This window comes from Gymnogyps californianus, chromosome 2 (genome assembly GCF_018139145.2).
Source record: "Gymnogyps californianus isolate 813 chromosome 2, ASM1813914v2, whole genome shotgun sequence".
NCBI lineage: Eukaryota > Metazoa > Chordata > Aves > Accipitriformes > Cathartidae > Gymnogyps > Gymnogyps californianus.
In genome coordinates, this window is record NC_059472.1 from 145,587,273 (window position 1) to 145,609,282 (window position 22,010).

At 39.2% G+C, this 22,010-nt stretch overlaps 1 protein-coding gene across 1 annotated transcript in view; it reads left to right on the plus strand.

Annotated features, from left to right (window-relative positions):
- The first annotated feature begins 7,416 nt into the window (after nucleotides 1-7,416).
- LOC127029898 (macrophage mannose receptor 1-like) overlaps nucleotides 7,417-22,010 on the plus strand; it is a 35,089-nt gene continuing 20,495 nt past the window's right edge. The window contains exons 1-12 of the mRNA XM_050915711.1: nucleotides 7,417-7,474; nucleotides 9,360-9,761; nucleotides 10,923-11,096; nucleotides 12,629-12,787; nucleotides 13,703-13,816; nucleotides 14,298-14,432; nucleotides 15,290-15,472; nucleotides 17,122-17,279; nucleotides 17,940-18,053; nucleotides 18,389-18,504; nucleotides 18,811-18,959; nucleotides 21,302-21,501. Of these exons, the coding sequence (XP_050771668.1) occupies nucleotides 7,417-7,474; nucleotides 9,360-9,761; nucleotides 10,923-11,096; nucleotides 12,629-12,787; nucleotides 13,703-13,816; nucleotides 14,298-14,432; nucleotides 15,290-15,472; nucleotides 17,122-17,279; nucleotides 17,940-18,053; nucleotides 18,389-18,504; nucleotides 18,811-18,959; nucleotides 21,302-21,501 (1,962 nt within the window). The remainder of the gene's footprint in view (nucleotides 7,475-9,359; nucleotides 9,762-10,922; nucleotides 11,097-12,628; nucleotides 12,788-13,702; nucleotides 13,817-14,297; nucleotides 14,433-15,289; nucleotides 15,473-17,121; nucleotides 17,280-17,939; nucleotides 18,054-18,388; nucleotides 18,505-18,810; nucleotides 18,960-21,301; nucleotides 21,502-22,010) is intronic.

The window sequence follows — 22,010 nt, forward strand, 5'->3', positions numbered from 1 at the left end:
AGCACCAGCCCCAGGGTGAGGGTGGCCCTGGCCCAGCTGGGCACAGGACGCAGAAAGGCCATCGCAGGCCCTGGGGGAACTGACTCAGGCTGTTGGTGAAGCTCAGCCTGAAATTTCCTCTCCTTCACCCTTCACTTTTCTCTTGCTCATATTGCAAAGGGTGATTGAGTTTTATTTTTCACCAAATTTGCTTGCTTTTTAAATTGAGCCTGTGTCCGTTTGGTTATATGATTGGGCTGAGGAACTACAGACCTATTCCCCCCCCCCAAACTAGACTAGCATTGGTGCCTCATGGGGCTGGTAAAGCAGCTGAGAGGCTACCGAAGTGGACAGGCCACCTGTGACAACTTCTCAGCGGCAGTCACTCATCCGTTGTCATGCTCTTCCCCGGTGTCTCACAAGTGTCCAAGACTTGCTTGTATTGAACTGCATTAACATGGAAGTGAAGGGTGACATCGGTTTAAGATGATTGCAAATCAATGTCACAATTATATTTCTTTTCACAAGCACATGTGAATGTTGAACTGAAACCTGGAAAATATTTCTTAATTTCTAGAGATAAAAAGGTAAACTGGAAAACCCTGAAGACTACTCTTGGTGAAGGAGAGACAAGTGAGTCTGGTTGATTTCTGACCACTACTTTCCTATTTTGTTTTTTAAAAGTCTCTCGCTAAATAATCTGCCCAAGTGCTTAACTATACTATCAAAAAGTTTCTTCCTGGTACCTAATTCTCCCTTGCTAAACTGATTCCATTGTTTCTTTTCCTGTATTTCTTGCCCTTTTCCGAGTAGATATGTAGGATAATTTATGACCTTCCTTCATGCAGTAACATTTTACATCTTTACAGACTGTTATCATGTCCTGTTCCAGTCTTCCCTCCTGGGGACTAAGTTCTTCCAGCATCTCCTCAGAGGTCATGTAATTCTTCTGCATCTTTCTGGGATTATGGTATTCTTTTAAAGGAGAAAAAATAGCAGGTTTGACATTATTTGCACTTGAAAAGTCTTCTCCCTCTATTGAAAGGTTTTTTTGTGACAAAAAGAAAACAAATTCCTAAAAGGCACAGATAGTAAAGAGTCTTTTTAGTTTGTATAGCAGAAATAAGAGAGGAACCTTAAACACAGAAGACCACATATGATTTTATGGATGGAATAATAAAGTGGCAACGTAATGAATTGAGGTGTTAATTTGGAGTATGTTCAGGCAAGGCCTAAAGATGTTTTAGCCTCAGCTGTCCCTACAAATTGTCTTATGAAATGAGGCTGGGCTGATACTGAACACTTCAAGAAGTGAGGGTCTGATAATGATCCAGCGGCTTCCTGTGTCAAATGTGTAAACGTAAATCTCAGTCAACAGAATATGTCACTCAAAGCATGTTTTGGGGTATTCAAAAGGGAATATATAAATTAGATGGTCCTATCAGATAAAGAGAATTTTTTGGTCTGAAACATGTTTCCTCCACTCCTGCTCAAGATGAGATCACTGATACTTGTTAATTGCACCTGCCAAATCTCAGAGTTAGATGAAAGATAAGAATGTCAGGTTTTTTACTTTAGTAAAATACTTTCTTGAATTGAGCAATAGTGTTACATTTACATCTTGTTCTTACTGTGCAGCCATACAATGTCTAATGAGCCTAATAACTTTCTGGTAACTGTTAAAAAATAAGACCATTAGCAAAGTAGGTATTAAAGGAACATCTCTTCATATCAGTCAAAATTCAATGCTATTTCTCATGATCTTTCTATTGAATTATGTGATCCACAGTTTTCCCCCTCTTAAACCAAATTAAATTTATTGTTAAATCTGATTTAAGTATGTGTAACTCTCTTCTCCAATATTCTAAGACATTATGCATCTTGCATAATTTCTAGGAGATTACCATTAATGATTTAGTGATGCTACAGGAAATTTTTCAGTCCTTCAGTCTGAATATAAGCACATAAGACAAAGCTGATTTAATTTCAGTACGTATCCTTTCCTTGCTCTATCTTCTGTTCTTTCTCAATGTAGTTAACACTGTTGACCATTCTACCACAATTAAGTTATTTTGTGAAGATTCAAATAATAAAAACTTGATGTATTTGTCTTCTTTATGTTATCCCAGTACTTCATGGAGCTATACTTTCTTTGCATTTTGTTTTTCTTTTTGTCTAGTATTTTTATAGAGTACATGACTTTTTCTTAATAAGTAATAAATTCTAGATGTGAAAACAATATGGCCATTTTTTATTACTAATTGCATTGTATTGCTGCTAGCATGATATAGGCTAGATCATATGGACCAAACTATTCATCCCACCAGAAATATTCACACCATTTTTTGTACAAAATGTAAGCCAATTTTATGACAATATGACAATTGGCTTTTCATCACCCTCCAAAAATTTGCTGACATTTTAAAATTTTAGTTTAGTTAATTTAATAATTCCTACTCTGGATAAAAATAAAATGCAGACTTTTCATGCATTCCTTTGCTAACTAGTGAAGATTAATTTCATAATTCCGTATTAGGGAGATGTCTTTTCATTTAAAGTTTCATTTTACATTTGTTTGTCACTAAACATGTTTTTAAAAAGTCTGTTGTCTGTGTAGTTGTGATGGGTTGACCCAGGCTGGACACCAGGTGCCCACCAAAGCTGCTCTGTCACTCCCCCTCCTCATCTGGACAGGGGAGAGAAAATACAATGAAAGGCTCGTGGGTCGAGATAAGGACAGGGAGATCACTCGCCAATTATTGTCACAGGCAAAACAGACTCGACTCGGGGAAACTAATTTAATTTACTACCAATCAAATCAGAGCAGGGTAATGAGAAATAAAAAACTAAATCTTAAAAACACACCTTCCCCCCACCCCTCCCTTCTTCCCAGACTCAACTTCACTCCTGATTTTCCTACTACCTCCTCCCCCTGAGCGGCGCAGGGGGATGGGGAATGGGGGTTTGGGTCAGTTCATCACACTTTGTTTCTGCCGCTCCTTCCTCCTCAGGGGGAGGACTCCTCACACTCTTCCCCTGCTCCAGCATGGAGTCCCTCCCACGGGAGACAGTCCTCCATGAACTTGTCCAACATAAGTCCTTCCCATGGGCTGCAGTTCTTCACGAACTGCTCCAGCATGGGTCCCTTCCACAGGGTCACAAGTCCTGCCAGCAAACCTGCTCCAGCGTGGGCTCCTCTCTCCACAGAGTCACAGGTCCTGCTAGGAGCCTGCTCCAGCATGAGCTTCCTTACAGGGTCACAGCCTCCTTCGGGCCTCCTCCTGCTCAGGCATGGGGTCCTCCACAGGCTGCAGGTGGATATCTGCTCCACCATTAACCTCCATGGGCTGAAGGGGGACAGCCTGCCTCACTGTGGTCTTCCCCACAGGCTGTAGGGGAGTCTCTGCTCCAGTACCTGGAGCACCTCCTCCCCCTCCTTCTTCACTGACCTTGGTGTCTGCAGAGTTGTTTCTTTCACATATTCTCACTCCTCTTTCCCATCTGCAGTTTCTGTTGCACAGGTTTTTCCCCCCCTTCTTAAATATGTTATCCCAGAGGCGCTACCACTGTTGCTGATGGGCTCAGCCTTGGCCACTGGTGGGTCCATCTTGAGGCTGGCTGGCATTGGCTCTATCAGACATAGGGGAAGTTTCTAGCAGCTTCTCACAGAAGCCACCCCTGTAGCCCCCCCCGCTACCAAAACCTTGCCATGCAAACCCAGTACATTAGTATCCAAACATGTAGTCTCTGGCATTGCATAACGGACTTAAGATGTAAGGACATCATAATTGTGCTCTTCTGAGTCTCTTTGGTAACTACTTATGTATGCAATACCATTTATTCACAAGGAAGGCATATAAATCCTCATTCTTCAGAAAATGTTAATAAAGAAACTATACCCTTCCCCAAACAATGTTCAAACTTGGTTTTCCCCAGGGAAATCTTTCCATTCTCCCTTTCATGCTGAAGTTGCCTTTCTGCTTAATTACTCTATGCTTTGTGGCTGCTTTCACTAGGTATGTATGAAAGTCAAGCAAATTAATGCAATAGCCACGGTATTTTCAGTCCCTGGGTATGTTTCCCTAGGTTAGTTCTTATTTTGACCGGTGTGGATTTTATTGTCTGAACTTTAGATAAACAGAGCAGCTTTAAACTGGTGCTTTTATCAGCCTGAATGAGAAGGGTTACAAAGGATGGCAAACAGCACCTATCCCCATTGCTAGAATCTGACCAGAAAAACAGCAGGCTCATCTCACCTCTGTATCAAAATATTCAACTAAATTTGGCACAGAAAGACGAATTGATGCTATAACCCGCAAGAGCAATCCCCTTGCAACTGGTTCCCGATGGCCGGTGCTGGTCTGCAAGTTCAGGAGTGCATCAGTTGCTCTCAGCTGCTGCAGCTGAGTGCATGGCAAGACTTACCCTGGTGGGGATTGCTCTTTCAGCAGAGCAGATCCTAAAGGATTTTTACTCTTGAAGGATCCCAAAGCACTTTGTGGGTCTTTTTATGTCACTGTAGCTGCCTGCGAACACCTGGCATCAGTAACTGGCAAATTACCACCTGCAAAGCAACCATCACCTGTTACCTCCCCCCTGTTATTCATTCAGACTCATCAGACAGGCCGAGGTACAGAGTGCTGTTGATATTGTGCTGCTCTTTTTCCCTTAATCTTTGAGTGAGTACAGGTTTAATAAACTCAGTAGGATTTCCAGGGAATCCTTAGCAAGTTAACTTTTACACTATCGGTAATCTCTTTATGAGATTAGTGTCTAGGATGTAGGTCTAGCAATTGAATTTGAAGTAACAGAGAATTGATTAAATTCATGCCAGGGAGTACAACTTTGCTTTTAGCCCAGCTTCTGACCTTCCAGATTGGGGCTGGCCAACCTGCACTTCATGGCTGGATCCAGCTTGTCCTGGGGCTACACCCATGAGCAGTGGTGAGATGTAGGTGCCTGACATTGCCAGATTTCTGAAGCACAAAGGAGCAAGAAGGCAGTGCCGCCTCCTGTCTGGTGCTCCCCGAGGTATGTGTCTGGTGGCTCACGGTGATCAGGAGGTGTCAGATGCAGGTGACGTAGTGAGGTTTGCTCTTCTGGCTTTGCTCTTCCTTGGAGGCTGACCTCAGGGACTTCGACAGTGTCAAGCAGCCACTCCTTTCCAGGAACCAGCACAGCACCCCATAATTTGCAGTACTGGCCATATGAGGAAAGGTGCAAGTGCACAAGGTGTGTTTGGAGTATCAAGAACACAGTACAAATTGTTGGATTTTTAGCCTAAAACTGGTCTGCAACCTGGCTGAAGGGTTTCCTATGAAGTCCTTTTTTTTTCTTAACGAACCGATGTTTGTTTTACTGCCAGGCTGCAGGTGGCTCCGGTGTGGCTTGAGGAGCAGAGGAGGGTGAAGAAAAGGGACCGTTCCTTTTTTGCTTCTTTGTTATTGCGCAATGTCCAACTGAAAAGAAAGTGGAATTCCTCTTGGCCTCGTGCCATATGAGCTCCAGAATAAAACACGGCTGTTAAAACTCCTGACAATATAATGAAAATGTATCTTGTCCTGGTTTCGGCTAGGACAGAGTTAATTTTTTTTTCGCTAAAGTTTTTTTTTATGTTATTTGTTTTATTTATAGATTTGATAAAATTTTTTATTGTTGTTTTTTTACTAGTCAAATTTTTCAGCTTCTCGTGCCAGAGCAAGAAGCTGACACAAGAACTGAAACACAGACAGCTGAAATTGCAAAGAGCTATCCATACATATGACATCATCAGTATATAAATGATAACTAGATGCGCTCACTACTGGCATCGTCAATGATGTGACAATTGCATTGTCACATTACTTTTATTTTTTTTTTTTTTTTATTTTATTATTTATTTTTTTTTTTTTTTTTTTTTTTTTTTCAATCAGTTTTTTTTGATTCTCTATCAGGGTGGGGGGCAGTGAGCAGCGTGCGTGGTGCTAGTGCGGCTGGGTTAAACGAATTATATAAATAGGCACATGCTGTAAGGAAATGCTGTCAGTCTAAGACAAATCTGTTCAGGCCAAAGAAAACTTTCACTCTTTCTAGGCAAAATCTTTGGCAGCTGATTAAGAGACTTAGTTTGTTTTTTTTTTTTTTAACAAAAAGGTTCTAGAAATGTCTTTCCCAGAAAAAGCTGCTGACTTTACCATTGTTGTTAGTATATTTTGTCATCATCTGAAAAAGAAAATTCAGTTAACTTTGCCTGTAACTTCCTAACATCTGTACCTAGCATTTCCTTGTAATTTCTTATTTCACAATTCAGTTTCTCCTTTTTATTTTAATCCTGTAGACTTTCTCAGGGAACTAACTCTCTCGCATTGTCTTTCTGCTGAGCAGCCAAGTAGGAACAAATCCTGTACGTAGGAAATGCAATCATCTTGGCAACAAACAGGAGATGATGCCAAATTTTCTTGCTATCACATTTTTGCTACAGGTGCTGAACAAATATGTTACTACGCTTCAAATAATATTTTCACACCACAGATTGTGTTTTCCATTTAGCAGTTTTTCTAAACAAAACAAAACAAAATATTTCATGGTAAAAATCGACTGTGATAAAGTCAGGCCTTTATGCAGTTATAGGGACAGTCTATAGTGGTCAGGAGAGGAGTGCTGTTTCTTTCAGGTTTCCACCTATATGTTTGGAAACCAAACTGCTGAGTGCTTGCTCTGTGATCTGGGAAAGAAGAGATATGTGGTGTTTCCTGAAATTGTGGGTGGCTCTTGGTATGACTGTCTGACAAGACTGATCTACTTCACAAGAAAAATGTGGATTGTTTTTAAAATGAGCCATTTTTCACGTAGCTTTGGGTACTGGTCTCCTAGTTGCATTTATGCAGAAATTAAGGTCAGTAGGACAATAGCAATCTCATTTGGAAGGGAAGAAATTTTTATAGTGTTCTGCAGAGTGAATTTCACTTCAATCCTCTAAAATTCAATCCTGTCTCATCTCACACATGGAAATATGAGACTGACGTGTTTTCCTGATGGTATTTTTTCACTGTGTAATTAAGGTGTAAGATTTAAAAGCTGAGTCTGAATTTCTGTCTTTGGTATTTCACTGTTGATTTGATCCCATGAGCTCCTCAGATGTCTCTTCAGGAGAGACAGCAGGAAAGTATTGAGATATAACCTTCTGTGTGTCACCTGCTTTCCCAAGGGAGCACGGTTTGCCCTCAGTGAGAAGTCATTCTTTTTGGAAGGCAAAATTTGTGCTGTGTGGTCTTGTTTTTTTGAAATGTGGCATGTGACAGAATATTTCCTTATTTAGCACTCAGAGCTATCCAACCATCCAGCCTTCGAAACTGAGGAGGACCAGTCACTGTCCTCTCTTCAGCAGGACTTTATTGACAGCAACTCTCATCATCCAGCTTTTGGTGAAGGGAAGAAAAGAAAACAGCATTTACAATTATGTTCTCCGGCTTCTTGCTTGTTCTTTCTCTCGTTCACAGCGCTTTGCAGCTGGTGGGTAAGTGCCTCCTGCTTGCCTCCTGTAAAGGTGTCTGTGAAGGTGCTTCCATGTCCTCTGACATTTCTGGGTGATTTATGGTTCTGTGGCAGTGCCTATACGTACATGACTAGTTTGGGACATATAGATGAGGAGCCTCTTAATGGCAAGCAAGAGGCAAGGGCAGGATCTAACAGAAAAAAGAAATGGATAGAGAAGGAAGCAAAGACTGAATTCTTAATGACTTTATTCATATATAGTGGCACTATCATTTCAATAACCCCAGAAGATCAGACCTAAACAAATCATGAGACTTGTTTAAATATCTATTTTGGTTTAGTTCTTTACTTCTGTGTTCTGATTTTTGAGCTGTTGGTGTCTGGGTAATGGTTAGCAAAATCAAGCACGAAAAACTTCAGGAGTGGTGAAATATGTAATTATTTGTAGGACATTAAGATGTTCACAGATGATGGCTGTGCAATCCAGAGAGACTTAGTGCTTATAAAGAGGATTATTTTCATTCACTGTTTTGAACAGACTCACTGAATTCACTGGCATTGATAAAGGGGATGAACTAAAATTTTTGTGAAATAAAGTTGGATTAAGTTTAGGAAAGTTATTGTAGAATTGCAGTGACAATATTACTGCCATCTCTTCAGCTGCGCTTCTATTGTACGTGTTAAACAGATGGCTTCTGGAGACCTGAATGTTTAAGGCTAAATGCTTTTAGCTTTGTAACTCCTGAGTAAAACTGCTGCGGATTGCCTCAGAGTATGTGGTGGGTTTTTTAATCGTCCATGGTATCACTACAGGCCAGAACAATTATTTTCAGTGTACTGTATATTATCAACTACATTGATTTCACTTTTTGCAGGCTTTTAAATGAAATTTCTTTAGCTTTTTAAATACATTTTAATTAAATATGATGCCCAATGATCAAGAGATGTATCAGGGACCAAAACTGGTTATGAATCCCAGAAGCTTTGGAGGGAAATACAACCAGGTGTGTCACAAAGTACACCACAAAGCAGCAGAGCAAATTCATAGCATGATTCACTACTGCTACTGATAAACTCACTGTAGAACTGAAATTAGCTCAGCTACTTCTACTTTACATTGGGGCCAACACTGTAGACATGATCAGAGAAACTACCTGGAGAGCTAGGGACCCAGTTTCTGGTACAGGTGGACCTTCTAACTTCCACCAGCCTTTCTACATTGCCAAAGCAGTGGTCAGATGCCACTACTACCCAGTCCTTGCTACTTTCTCAGACTGTGATTGGTTTCCCAATGTCATTCCTAGTTTTACATTGCAATGGCTCATAGTAGATACTGCAGGTCTTGTAGGTCAGCAAGGCCAATGAGCCCAGAGTACCCCCTGTGAGGCCCAGAGGTGTTCACCCACATTTATACAGTGAAAAGGAAAGGAAATGTGGATTTGGGAGTGTGGAGACAAATGGCTCAGCAAAGATGGCTGTGACCCCACTAGGAGACCTGTAAGATCTGGCAGGGTAAGGAAAGTTTGTAGAGGTCAGAGGTCTACAAGGCTATGCATGCGAGGATGGATGGAAACGGGTAATGGTAATAGCAGTGTGGTTGAGGGAATTCACGTGACTGCTGTAAATCAATCCAACAAGCTGTGCTGAGCTCTGCTGATGCTGCTGACTGCCACTAATCCACAGTATGGTGACATATAATAATGAAATACATATCCTACTGTCTACCTTATTGCTTTTTAATCAGGAAAACTGATGTTGCACTGGACTCTGTTCAAAACCACTTTGTTTTTATCTGATATGAATGCAATGACTCCTTGTTCATGTGAATGGGAAGCAGAATCATGTCACATATCCACTATACATATATTCTGTATTAACCATTTACTATGTATTGTTTTGTTTTACAGACATTGAAACATTTTTAATATATAATAAAGTCAACAAGCTCTGTCTTCAGGCGTCTACCGCGCAGTCAATTAGAACTGCCACTTGCAATCAAGACAATGAATCACAAAAATTCAGGTGGATCACTGATCATCAGCTTATGAGTGTGAGACTGAACCTATGCCTGGGGGTGCTGTCGAAGGAGGATCAGGCTGTGATCACCCTGTATCCATGTAGTCGAACAAGTGAGCTCCAGTGGTGGGAATGCAGAAATGAAAGCCTCCTTGCAATCCAAGGAGAAGATTTGTTTCTCGGTCCTGGCAATGAAGAACATGATAATGTTTTGTTAAAAAAGGGGCTGAGTGCAGAGAATAAGTGGAAGATCTATGGGGCCATGGATGTTTTATGTTCCCGGGGATATGAAGGTACAGAAAATTGATTCTTTCATCTTTGCACTAATTTGTTTGTGAGTATTAGAGTGTTTTGGATCTTTGGCTCTGACTATTCTGATTCCTTCAGTGACCATCAGAGTTTTAGAAAATCAGTGTACTGAGGGAGTTAGCCTTGACTTTAATGTCATATTTATGGCCAAGTATGTATTATATACATATAATATATATATTTATATATTATATAATACACACACTATTTTAGTGTATGTATTATAGTATATTAGTATTACAAGTATTGTATTACATATACTCTCTATATATTCTCTAAATATATATTATTTATTAGTATATACATACTTACTTATACTATATATAAGTATTCTCTAAAGTCACTAGTGCTCACCATACTGTGTCACTACATTGCTAACAGAGAGTATAAACACTGATAAGTTTCTTGTACAGCAACATGGAAATGAAATTACATCCTCAAGAAAGAAGCACAATATGGGTGAGCTGAAAAAGGGCTGGAAGTGCCAGTGTAGGCAGAGGAAGCGTGGCTTTTGCGACTCAGCAGATGAGGATAAAATGGAATAATTATAGTTACCAGTGCAATTACCCTTTGTGATTAGCTGAAGTCTGATTGTTCTGAATGGCTTTCCCACATCCAGAACAAATATTCTAAAAACCACCTCACATGATATTTGAAGTATTAAACTCTGAGCCTTGCATGTGGGAGTTGCTCCACCGTATGTGAGATACTTAAACGGTCACTGGAATAAAAACAGAGATGGATTGTCTAACCTGATGTTTACTTTTTCCAGGAAGTAGGACTTCTAAATATTAGTTCCTCCCCTTGCACATTTTACATAAATCTTAACATTGTTTAAAATAGTAGTATCTTAGGGTAGAGCTCTGGAGGCTTATTAAGTTTGTAAAAGTATCTTGGTCAGAACAAAAATGTAGTTGTAGACGTCATCTGTGAAATATTACTTTACATCAGAATAGTACTGCTCTAAAACATGTCAGCAGCTTAAGTCTGAAAAAGTGTTGAAATGAATTTTGTTATAGTTTTGGAAAAGGTAACATGGAAAGCACTGTGAGATGCAATTCAGCCATTAGCATAGGCTTCACATTTTTCACAGTTTACATTCATTTATTATTTTCCATACTATCTTTATTATTTTGTCTTCTCAGAGACCTTTACACTACTAGGAAATGCTTTTGGGGCACCCTGTGTATTCCCTTTCACGTACAATAAGCAGTGGTACGCCAAGTGCACAGATGCTGGCCGGTCAGATGGCTGGCTCTGGTGTGCAACCACTGCAGACTATGACACAGACCAGCGGTATGGATTTTGCCCATCAAAAGGTAAGTTACCTGTTCCCATGCAGTTCCCCTCAGTGTCGTATTGGCAAACCAGCACTAGCAGAATATGAATAACTTTATAATAATGCATAGTTTACAAGAATGTATTTTAGTAGATGATGTATTGCCACATCCTGCAGCTCTCTACGCAAGGAAATAACACGTTGCATAAAGATGTGGAGAACAGTGTGACTGAAGAGTAAAACAGCATGCAGTTCCCACTAATTGTGGGGGTGTTGCTGAGCAGCATGATAATTTTGAACTCCTCTCTGTTTCCCAGCCAGGATGTGTGCTGTCATCGTTGTACAACCCTTCTCTGAGGACCCCTGTTGTGATGGATGTGGGCACAAAAATGAGTGCTGTAGGAAGATTAATGATGAATTTAACGTTTCAGTCTGCATGATTCTCATGTGAATATTGTTTTACTTAGGTGGAATGTGTCCTTTTATCTATGCTATTAAGCCCTATTCATATTGCCTGGGAAGCAGTCTTTCCACCCCTTCTGACAACTGCCTCCCATCCCTGGCATTTCTCTACAACTTCAATCACTTTCTGAAAACTGTCTTCCATTTCTGTGGTCACCTCCCCCTCCATCTCCCTTTATGGCCTTGTTCTTGACGGGGGAGCTTTGCATTCAAGGCATTGAAGACTCCTTCTGACACTTCTCAGCTTTCCCCTATATTCCTCCCCATTGCTCCTGTTCAACATTATGTCTTTTATTATTAAAACACTCTTTTACTTTTTTATAGTTGATACAAAATGTGCTTTTGGTGTGGTTCAAATCCATAGTCAAATATTCTTTCCAGGTCCCTACAAAGATACGTAGGACACTGAGCCCAAAAGGCATGTGACATAGGGTCAATGAATACTTTTCAAAGCTTTTGAAAGCCAGTCCCAGCTCTCAGTTCTTTTTTAAATTCAACTTCATACTGACTTTGGGGAATAATCAAATATGTGATTCAATTTTGTATTGTGCTTGATTGAGCATTTATAGATCTTCAACAGACCAAAGATGCAAAGGTAATCAGAAGAGGAGCACAATGCAGCTCAGCACCATTGCAGTGCCCAGGCTTTGAAGCTGTGTGACAGGCACGTCCAGAAGCTCTTTGCAAGGGGGGATTTACCTAAGAACTGTTTTGATGCTAAATTCAGGTCTAGAGCTGGTTCTCACAGCTCTCAGTGGGAACTGCTGTCCAGAAAGAGAAACGGGAGATGTTGCATATCTTTTATAGATTTCACCTAGGATTCCTGCCACAGCACTCCATGCAATATATATTATTCTATGCAATCACTTCCCTTGTAGTAATTCCCGAATTCTGTATCTTCATGGAGCAAGAGGCAATATTTGCCATCTCTACCTGTCAGTTTACAGGCCTTAACTTCATCCTTCCCCATCCTGCTCGTAACATTTTCAGTGCTCTTGAAAGAACAGCACAGGTGACATTAAATGAGAATGCCATGCGTAATGAGAACCTGCAACTCATTTTTCTGTGGGTGAGTTACTGTCACCCCCAAAATAATTATTTTCTCCACAGATGAAGATACCACCTGGACTACAGATCTGTTAGCAAATGTCCACTACCAAATAAACTCTGAATCAGCTCTCACATGGCACCAAGCCAGGAAGAGCTGTCAGCAGCAAAATGCAGAATTATTGAGTATCACAGACATTCACGAACAAACATACCTTAAAGGTAAGGAAGTAAAGCAAACCCTGACTTACATTCAGGATCTGTTCAGTCCATCATCACACAGGTAAGGACTGCTCAGTGTGGTTTTGGCCAATGTCTATGGGCCTAGATATGCATGAGCAAGTAAACAAAATCTTTTAGAATTTGCAAGTTCATGTCAAAACCCCTTCCAATTTTAAACAGAATTCAAAGTATTCCAGCATCCTGCAAGTTTAACAGTTTGACTTTCTATTTTAAAATGTTATCTTATATTAAAACTTCGTGTTTTTTTTTTTTTAAAAGAGGAAAAAAAAATTCTGAAAAGTAAATGAAAGTTTCATTTTTGGTCAAAAGGAAACTTTAAAACAAATTGAAAATAAGAGAGAAGAGGTATCTTTGTGCCAAAAGAAAGATGTGTTTTGTGTCAAATACAGTTTGACATCTGATTTTTTTCATTCGACAAACTGAAAAATACCAGTTATTCATAGATCCCAAATCGTGGCTTTACCTACCCAGGTATTGCCGGGGGAATGGTATGAAAGAAACCCTCTCTTGTTATTTTTAATGATGAACTTAACTTCTAAGACCTTTATTATTATTGTTTATACTTACTCTGTACCAATATTTCTACTTAAATAAATCCAGTGTTGTACAGAATTTAGCCTATTCTGCAGAAACACTTCCATTTTGGATATACTCTGTGGCATCTCATCTGTGCTCATTTTGCATTAGGTGATAGAATAAGAGGGGGTTTTTTGTTTGTTTGCTTTTTACAGTAATCAAAGCTTTGGCATATTTTAATTTATCAGGTATCTCAGTATCTAAAGATGTTTGTAGTTAGATATTCAAGAATTGTAAGTCTTCCTAGAGACATTTTTAGTGACTATTGCTAATAAAAAAGTGATTTATAAAATCATTTATCTTCTTTTGGTTACTTAGAGTTAACAGAAGGTACAGATTCTGCACTGTGGATTGGACTCAACAGACTGGACTTGAGGAGTGGATGGGAGTGGATTGGAGGCAGCCCTTTCCAGTACTTAAACTGGGCTCCAGGTAGCTGTGACTTTGTTTGATTCTGTATTTCCAAAGAAAAAATATACATACCTCAAACACTACTTTAAATTCTATTATCAGATAGATATGCCATGAGATATGTATTTTAGCTTTTCTTGCTTTAGCTTTAGGAAAAGCTTTTTTTCTATAGCAATATAAGCCAGAAACGTCTATGTATTGCAAAAATATTTTAGCTCTGAAAGCAATACTGTCTTTCCCAAAAATATATGGTCTTCCATTTTTTGTCTCTAGCAACAAAACTATGAGGGGGTTACACATTCATATCCACTTAAATGATACTACATTTCACACAGACATTCCCACTACCAGAGACCTACCTCAGTTCTTGCCAAACCTGGGAAAGTCATGGTCTTTGGGGCTCTCACTTCAGCCAGGAGTGATTTCTCCTCTGCATTTTAGCGCTTAGAGCTCTATTTGCCTTTCAGAAAAGTTCACCTTTTTTTCTGTACCTTTCGCAAAGGAAGCCCCTCGCCAGGATCTGGAAAACTCTGTGCAGTTTTGAATCCTGAAACAAAAGCTAAATGGCAAAATTGGGAATGTGATCAGAAACTTGGTTACATTTGTAAGAAAAGAAACTTTACCTTGGTTCCCTCAGGTATGTTGATATATGTTGATAATTAAAAGCAGAAGCTGTTATCTGAATTGCTTGGCATTCACATTGACAAAGATGAGCAGGAGAATTTTATTAAAAATAGAAACTATTTCTTGTTTACCTGGTTTGCTTTTTACAACCATTGCACCCTTTCTAGGCTGATCTCCAGTCCCACAACACACAGAATGAAGCAAGTAAAAGCAAAGAATGTCCAACTTGTCCTGTCTGTCTGTGTTTTGGTAGTCAGGTCTCCCCTTTGAATATACACACTACTGAGCATGAAAAGGGAGAACAAACCAAAAATTATTTTTCAGAAGAGGGATGTTAGTAAAAATAAGCAAAAGGAAGAAAGATCGACACATTGCAAAGATAAAAGATATTTTAAGTGTATAAAGATTTCCCTGTTGGTGCTTCCCTATGTATACGTCTGGTTGTAAATCTGTCTAGATGACTTTTACTCTATCAATATACTTAATCTTTTAAAAATTCATAAGCATTCTATGTTAGGTGCAGATTATATCTGATTTCTCTTATCTGACAAATAAGTACTAAGTAATACAGAAACTGTTAAAAGTAATACATTAGTGTATTTGTTACAGACATGTGACTATATAAGAACCTTAGAATTTGTATTAAATAATATTTGTATTAAAATGCTTTCCTTTTCCAAGCTAAAAAATGCTAGATTTAGAATCATATTTATGTTTACTATGTTTTGTGTCCATCATTTCCTTATAATGAGAATTTCAAAAGAAAATTCTTAGTTTAGAACTTTTGCACAGAATAAGTGAAAAAATTTTCAGTGTCATGTCTCTTGCATGGCATTTGAGCTCCTCTAAAACACTGATATTTGTTCCTAGGTGACATTGGGCCCGTTACTTGCCCAGATGGGTGGATACCATATAGAGATCACTGTTACAAGATCTTCAGGGAAACCAAAGGATGGGAAGAAGCTTTGACCTCTTGTCAGAAGGAAGGGAGTCACCTGGCCAGCATCCAAAGCCTTGAGGAGCACAGCTTTATAGTGTCTCGGCTTGGGTACAGTGAGTGTTTCCAGGAGGGGCTTTTGCCTTTGTCTGCATGTAAGAAGCACCAGCTAGCTGAATTGAGATGCAGCAATTGTATTCACATGAAACACAGCAGCCAAAGACATGCAAGGAGCCAGAGGTCCAGTGGCGTTAGGCTGGTGCAGTACTTTCCTTTCTGCTTCAACATGGATGCTGCCTTCTGTGCTGTAACTTGCAGACTTACTCAACTGTCTTGAGTTGTGCTTTGCTTTTCATGAGGGTAGAAGGACACTAGTCATCCCAGTGAGAAGCTTTCTTAGTGAAAGTATTATGAAATATAACTTCCACTTTGAAAGAGTGCTTTTTATGGAAAAACAACATATTTGTACCGCTTTCTGTGCATTTGGGGAACTTATGGTGTGGCTCTACGTCATTCTCTGCATCTTGTGGTCAACCAGCATCTAGATCAGCAAGTTCACAGATCTCTGCAGAAGTGATGGAAGAAACCTACTAAAGAAAAGTTTAGCTCTCTACACTGCCAGATGGAAAAGATCAGCAAAGCTAGCCAAGGTGGTTTCCAGGCAGCAAGCTGTGGAATTGCCTGGGCTGCCTAAACAACTGTACTCAGGTCACTGGATCTAACATGTCAGCATGGTCTCGCGATGGCCTTTTTAATATCCCTGGCAGAAATGTGAGAAGTCTGTAGATGTGTTGCTACTTTTTGCCCCTGTTAACTATTTGCTTTTTTTTTTCATGCTTAGAGGTAGTGAAAGCCTTAATTAACTATTGAAAAAGTGAAAGATATTCAAGACAGAAAAAATTCTTTCTTCAGAAAGAGTAATTTGTCTGCTTAGTGTCCAACCATATGAGGAAATATTTTTTTGTTTCTTATATTTTTTGATTCTGGTATCACACCCCAGTTTAGTGACTATTGAAGAAATTGTGAATATCCTTCCATATCTACCTTTCTTTCCTTCTTTCTTATTTTTGTGAATGCTGCCTAAATTTACCTTTCATTTTCCTTGCTTTCCTTTTGTTAAGAATGCCTAAAACCATAGGATCATACACTGGTTTAGGCCAGAAGGAACCCTGGCGGTCATTTGGTCCGGCCTCGGCTTGGAGCAGGGACAGCCTCCAAGTTAGATCTGGTTGCTGACAGCCTTCCCCTGCTGAGTTTTGGATGTTGTCGAAACTCTGATTTTATTATTGCCTAAACAGTTGATCTATGGATGGGGGGGCTGGGCTTAGGGGGTTTCTCAGGTTTTTTCATTTTGTTAAAAGAAGCTTAAAACATTCATGCTTCAAGTTACATAAAAACAGTATTTTAAAATCTGACCAGTGCAACAGAACCTAAAAAGTAACTATTCACACAGTTTTATCATACCACCATAGTGTACTAGCATTAGGTTGGTAATTTACTCTTTTCCCACTGCTACGAGGAAGAGAAGCAAAATTTTTTGATCCAGTGCAGGGATTTCATTACAGCCTAATTTTCCAAAGCATACTGTCTTTATTCTAATATCTATGTGAAAATGTTAATTTATAAAATGATCATGCAACACACTAAATAATTTTATGTTTCATAAATTTATGAAAGGGATTATATGTTCTAGAGCTTGAGGGTGCTGTGAAAAGGATGCAGTGGCATAAGAGGTCTTTTCTAGTTCTGTGTTTCCATGTTTTAGAGCCAACAGACAAGCTATGGATTGGGCTGAATGATCATAAGGTTCAAATGTATTTTGAATGGAGTGATGGCACGCCAGTGACATACACAAAATGGCACCTGGGAGAGCCATCCACCACAAACAACAGGCCAGAAGATTGTGTACTAATCAAGGGCCAGGTAGCATTATTCAATACATATTTTACTTTAATATTGAAACTAACATTAATAAAAGAATAATGTGCCCCGCTCTTTCAGCAACTGGCTAGGGCCAGAAAAAGGGATGTGGGGACAAAGGATGAGATTAAATATGACCTTTCATTAGAAAAAAAAAAAAAAAGAAAGCATTACTGCATCACTGATGAAATTTTCCCTTTAAGTTCATCTGAAAGTCACCAATGAAATTATTAGGGGTATAAAACAGGTCTCTGGATGCAGTTTGAGTACATTCTCCTGCTCCTTTTCCTCTGGTGGTAATGGTGGCATGTGGGGATCCCTGCTGCCTCCTTTGTGCCTGCTTATTTGCCCATCCCTGCATGGCACAACTGCCTGTGCAGGGCCATGGAGAACAGGTCGGGGACCAGCTCCCTGCACCCTCATCCCTTCTTATCACTACCAGCTGTAGCTGTACTACTATAGCCCAGTCTACTATTTCACTGAATGTGAGCAGATTTATTTTTGTTACCAACTAGGGGAATCGGATAAGGAAAAAAATATTTCTGTTTCAAAATGAAAGGAGAAAGAAAATGAACAGTTTTCATTATAAAGAAAGAAATTTTTCATTTTCTTTAGATTATTCATCTTAATCTCATTGTTATTTCATTCTTTTTCCTGCCACAGGATGGCTATTGGGCAGACTATGTCTGTGAGAAGAAAGCTGGCTACATTTGTAAAAGAAAACCTATATCACAAATAGCTGGAGAAAAGGAAATTACTGATGCAGGTTGCAAAAAAGTAAGTATATAAGAACGGAACACCAATTTCTCAGATTAAATAAGTACCTTGTATGAGAATCATCTAGAATTATTTGAATTATTTATATTATTTACGTATAGATTTTTTTGGTTTTTATTTATTATGAAGTTTCTCTCTCTCTCAGTTACTTTAAACTTTAGAAAGCCATTTACAGGAACCGCTTAGAAGGAATCTGTAATTTCACTGCCAAAGGTTTCTAATTCATAATATTCATGATTATTGTGCTTCATTCATTTAGAAATGGTATAGCTCACTTAATACATGATATCACAATTATTTAAAAGTTATATGGAAATCTTAAAATCATGTTACAGGGCTGGAGAAGATATGGGACCTACTGCTATTTTATTGGACACGTTCCAGCAACATTTTCAGAAGCAAACACCAGTTGCGAAGGAGAAAAAGGTTACTTAACCACAGTTGAAAGTAGGTATGACAATGACTTTTCCTTGTCTTTTAAATAGGTAAAGGTTGTATATTCTGAAATATTCCTGGAACTACAATTCTAACACAACGTCGAACTGCAAATTATCTAACTTACAGATGAGGTCTCTAGGTGAACAACAAAAGTCTCGCTTTTGTTTGTTGATTTATAGAGAGTCAGAATCCTATCATAAGGGCCCCTCCCCCAGTCTGAAGCAAGGAAAAGGAGAAAAGGATTCATCATCAGATTAGACAAACAGGATTTGGATAAATGACTTTGTTTTCGCTTGTGTCTTTATGATCCCTTTTACAGGTATGAACAAGCCTATCTGACTAGCCTTGTCGGGCTGAGGCCTGAGAAATATTTCTGGCTTGGTCTGTCTGATGTGGAGGACCAAGGCACTTTCAGGTGGGCCAACGGTGAAGCCGTCTCCTTCACACACTGGGATGTAGCAATGCCTGGTAGGTGCCGTGATGGTGGATGGTAGGTGCTCTCTGAGGTCGTGGTCCCTATTTGGGTTAGCATTGGCAACATCCTCTGAATTTTATGCTTTAAGCTTTCGGTATATTTTACAAGAACTGGCAGTTCGCAAACCCCATCTCTTAATTTCAAAGGGAACAATCTGAATTGCAATTTTATATTAGGACATTTGATATATTTACCCATAAGATTAACCTTTTGGGTCACCTTCACAAAGAGGTAAACAGGAGTTACAGGCAGTTCCTGAGACTATTCCACACTCATCCATCTAGTGGAAAAGTTAGCCTGGGAGAAGAGTCTGAAACAGAGCAACTGTAATAAGGATTTTAAGTTAGAATTACAAAATCACAGTATCAAAAATGATCATACCATTATTTTTTTTACTTGTGATGCTAAGAAAACTGCATTCATGGGATCATGCTGTGCAGAGTACACAAAACAAATTTTCAAAATGCCATGAGGGAATCTGCTCTCCCCAAGATATACTACATCCCTCCTAGCGGTCATTTGTCTGAAAACTTTCTCAAAAACATTAAGTGAGGTTATAAAATGTAAAATAAAATAAAAATAATAAAAAATTGCAAAAGACACAGAGTAATAAAACTTCTGTAAATGCCACAAGAAGAAAGCTTGCCAGGGAGTCTATGGTGCCAGCAGATGATCAGATTATAAAGGGAGCACTCAGAGATCAGTCTGGAACAGTGAAGAAAAATTAGTTTCCTTGCATCTGTGTTCACTGAGGAAGAAAACGGGCTTTCTGTGCTGGAAAGTTGCTTTGTGAGGGTATGATCAGAGAGTCTATTTCAAGCTGAAATACCAGGAGAATAGATTATGGAACAAATAGATGACCTGAAGAATAGCAAGTCAGGACTAAGCACAGCTGCAAAAGCATCCAAGAGCTGTAAAGGTTACATTAATTGAACTGTTCACTTTAATGTGTAACTACCTGCTAAAACTGCCTTGACAGCTAAGGGGTTAAAAAAGGCAAAGTTGGTGCCAACATTTAAAATGGTTCCAGGGAGATGTGGGGAAATACAGACCAATGAGTCATTGGTAAATTAGCTGAATCTGTAATAAAGAATAGAATAAAGATGATATAGTGGGAAAGATATATAAAATTGCTTGCGTAAAGGGAGGTCATGCTTACAGATCTCCTGGAGCTCCCCACAGGAGCCAAAAGCATATGAATAAGAGAAATCTAGTTAGTGTGGTCTATCTCAATTACCAAAAGCCTTTCAGCTAATCTGACCTGACACAGGAAAGCTCTTACATGAATAAAATTTTTGATCAAAAGGCAGGGAATGGAAGGTGGGCTTTTTTTTATGGAGGCGACATTTTACTGGGGAAGTGTTCACCAACAGAATCCTATAATGATCTGTGCCAAAGCCCATGCTGTTCAACATATTTACAGACAATCTGGAAAAGGTGAAATAGTGAGGTGACAAGATTTGCTGATGATACAAAATTATTTCTGAAAGTGAAGATATGCCTGTGAGAAAACACAGGATGATCTCAGGAGAACAAGTGACTGAGCATGATCAGTAAAATGGCAGGTGAACTTTGATGCAGGTAAAGTGATGCTCATAGGAACAAACATATGTCTTCAATTGACATAAAATGATGGACTTACAGGTGACGATTTCATTTCAGGAGTCAGTTCTTGGCACCATGGTAGACAGGTCCATTGAAACATCAGGTCTGTGCTCAACAGTAATCAAAAAGCAAATAAAATATGAAGAATACTTAGGAAATTAATAAAGAACACAAATAAGCCATTGTATAAGCCCATTGTGTGCACTTGACTGCATCTTGTGTGATGTATGCATCTCTGGTTCCCTCAGAGAGAATATACTAAAATTACAGCAAACGTCACGGGATAAGCTTCATCACATCAAAACCACTGTTGAGGTTTGTGTGCCTGCCCTCTGTATACACTGAGGGTTTTTTTTCCATCTATATGAAAATCACTAGTGACTGAGGTTATGCTACCTGATATAAAATAAGCTTAATGTAAGTAGGAATGAGGTCCTCACTTGAAAACATAAGTTTTCACTGTAAAAAAAACCCCAACCTTCCTTTCCACCCATAGAATTAATTATGCAGGACATTCAAAATAAAAAAAAGCAGGATCTTGAACTGATCATGACCTCCTCAAGCAGAAAATACTACTCTCTGCCTGTGTGAAAAACACCTAAAATATAACTCTGCTATTCAAGTGTTATTGTATGGCAAGAAGCGAATGGCCGCTGCTCAAAGATTTTAAGTAAGAATTAAACAATTTAGCCTGTATAAAATATCCAACGTGTTTTTTGTTCTCATAAAGGAAGTAATCCAGGATGTGTAGCCATGAGAACTGGGACTGCAGCTGGATTATGGGATGTTCTTGACTGTGAGACAAAGCAAAAATATATCTGTAAGCAGTGGGCAAAGAGTGCAACAGCTCCACCTATTCCAACTACTGCTCCAGTCCCCACATGCCCTGAAGGTTGGGTATCAAATGACCATAGTAGTTCCTGTTTTAAAGTAAGTGCCTAAATAGTTAAAAGAAGAAAGGCTTTGAACTCCTCTGTTTGCAGGGGGGAGAAAGAAAAGGAAGTGACATCTTCATTTTGCAATATCTGAGATTGGAATATAGCAAGGGAAAAAAACCCAAACATCTGAGGGAATGCTCCGTAAGAGGGGAGAATCTAAGGAAGAAAGATGAGATTGAAGGGACTGGACACAAGGGGAGGGAGAAGGACACAGGAAAGAAAAGAGGAAGTTTATGCCCCAGGGGTTGAATGAATTGGAGCAGAAAAGGGAAGAAGAGGAACATAAATATCAAGTCCCTAGAAAGACATAAAGAAAAGAGAAAAAAAGAACAAACAAGAAACAACTTAATATTTGCAAAATTATTGAGAGAACAATGTCAAAGTGCTGTATTAAACAGCAGAAGCAGCAAAGCTTGGCTTTTAGTATGGCTCTTTATATCAGTTGTGGTCACTAGGTTGTGCAAAGATCCCATATTTATCTGAGGTGTGTGAGAGTTCAGG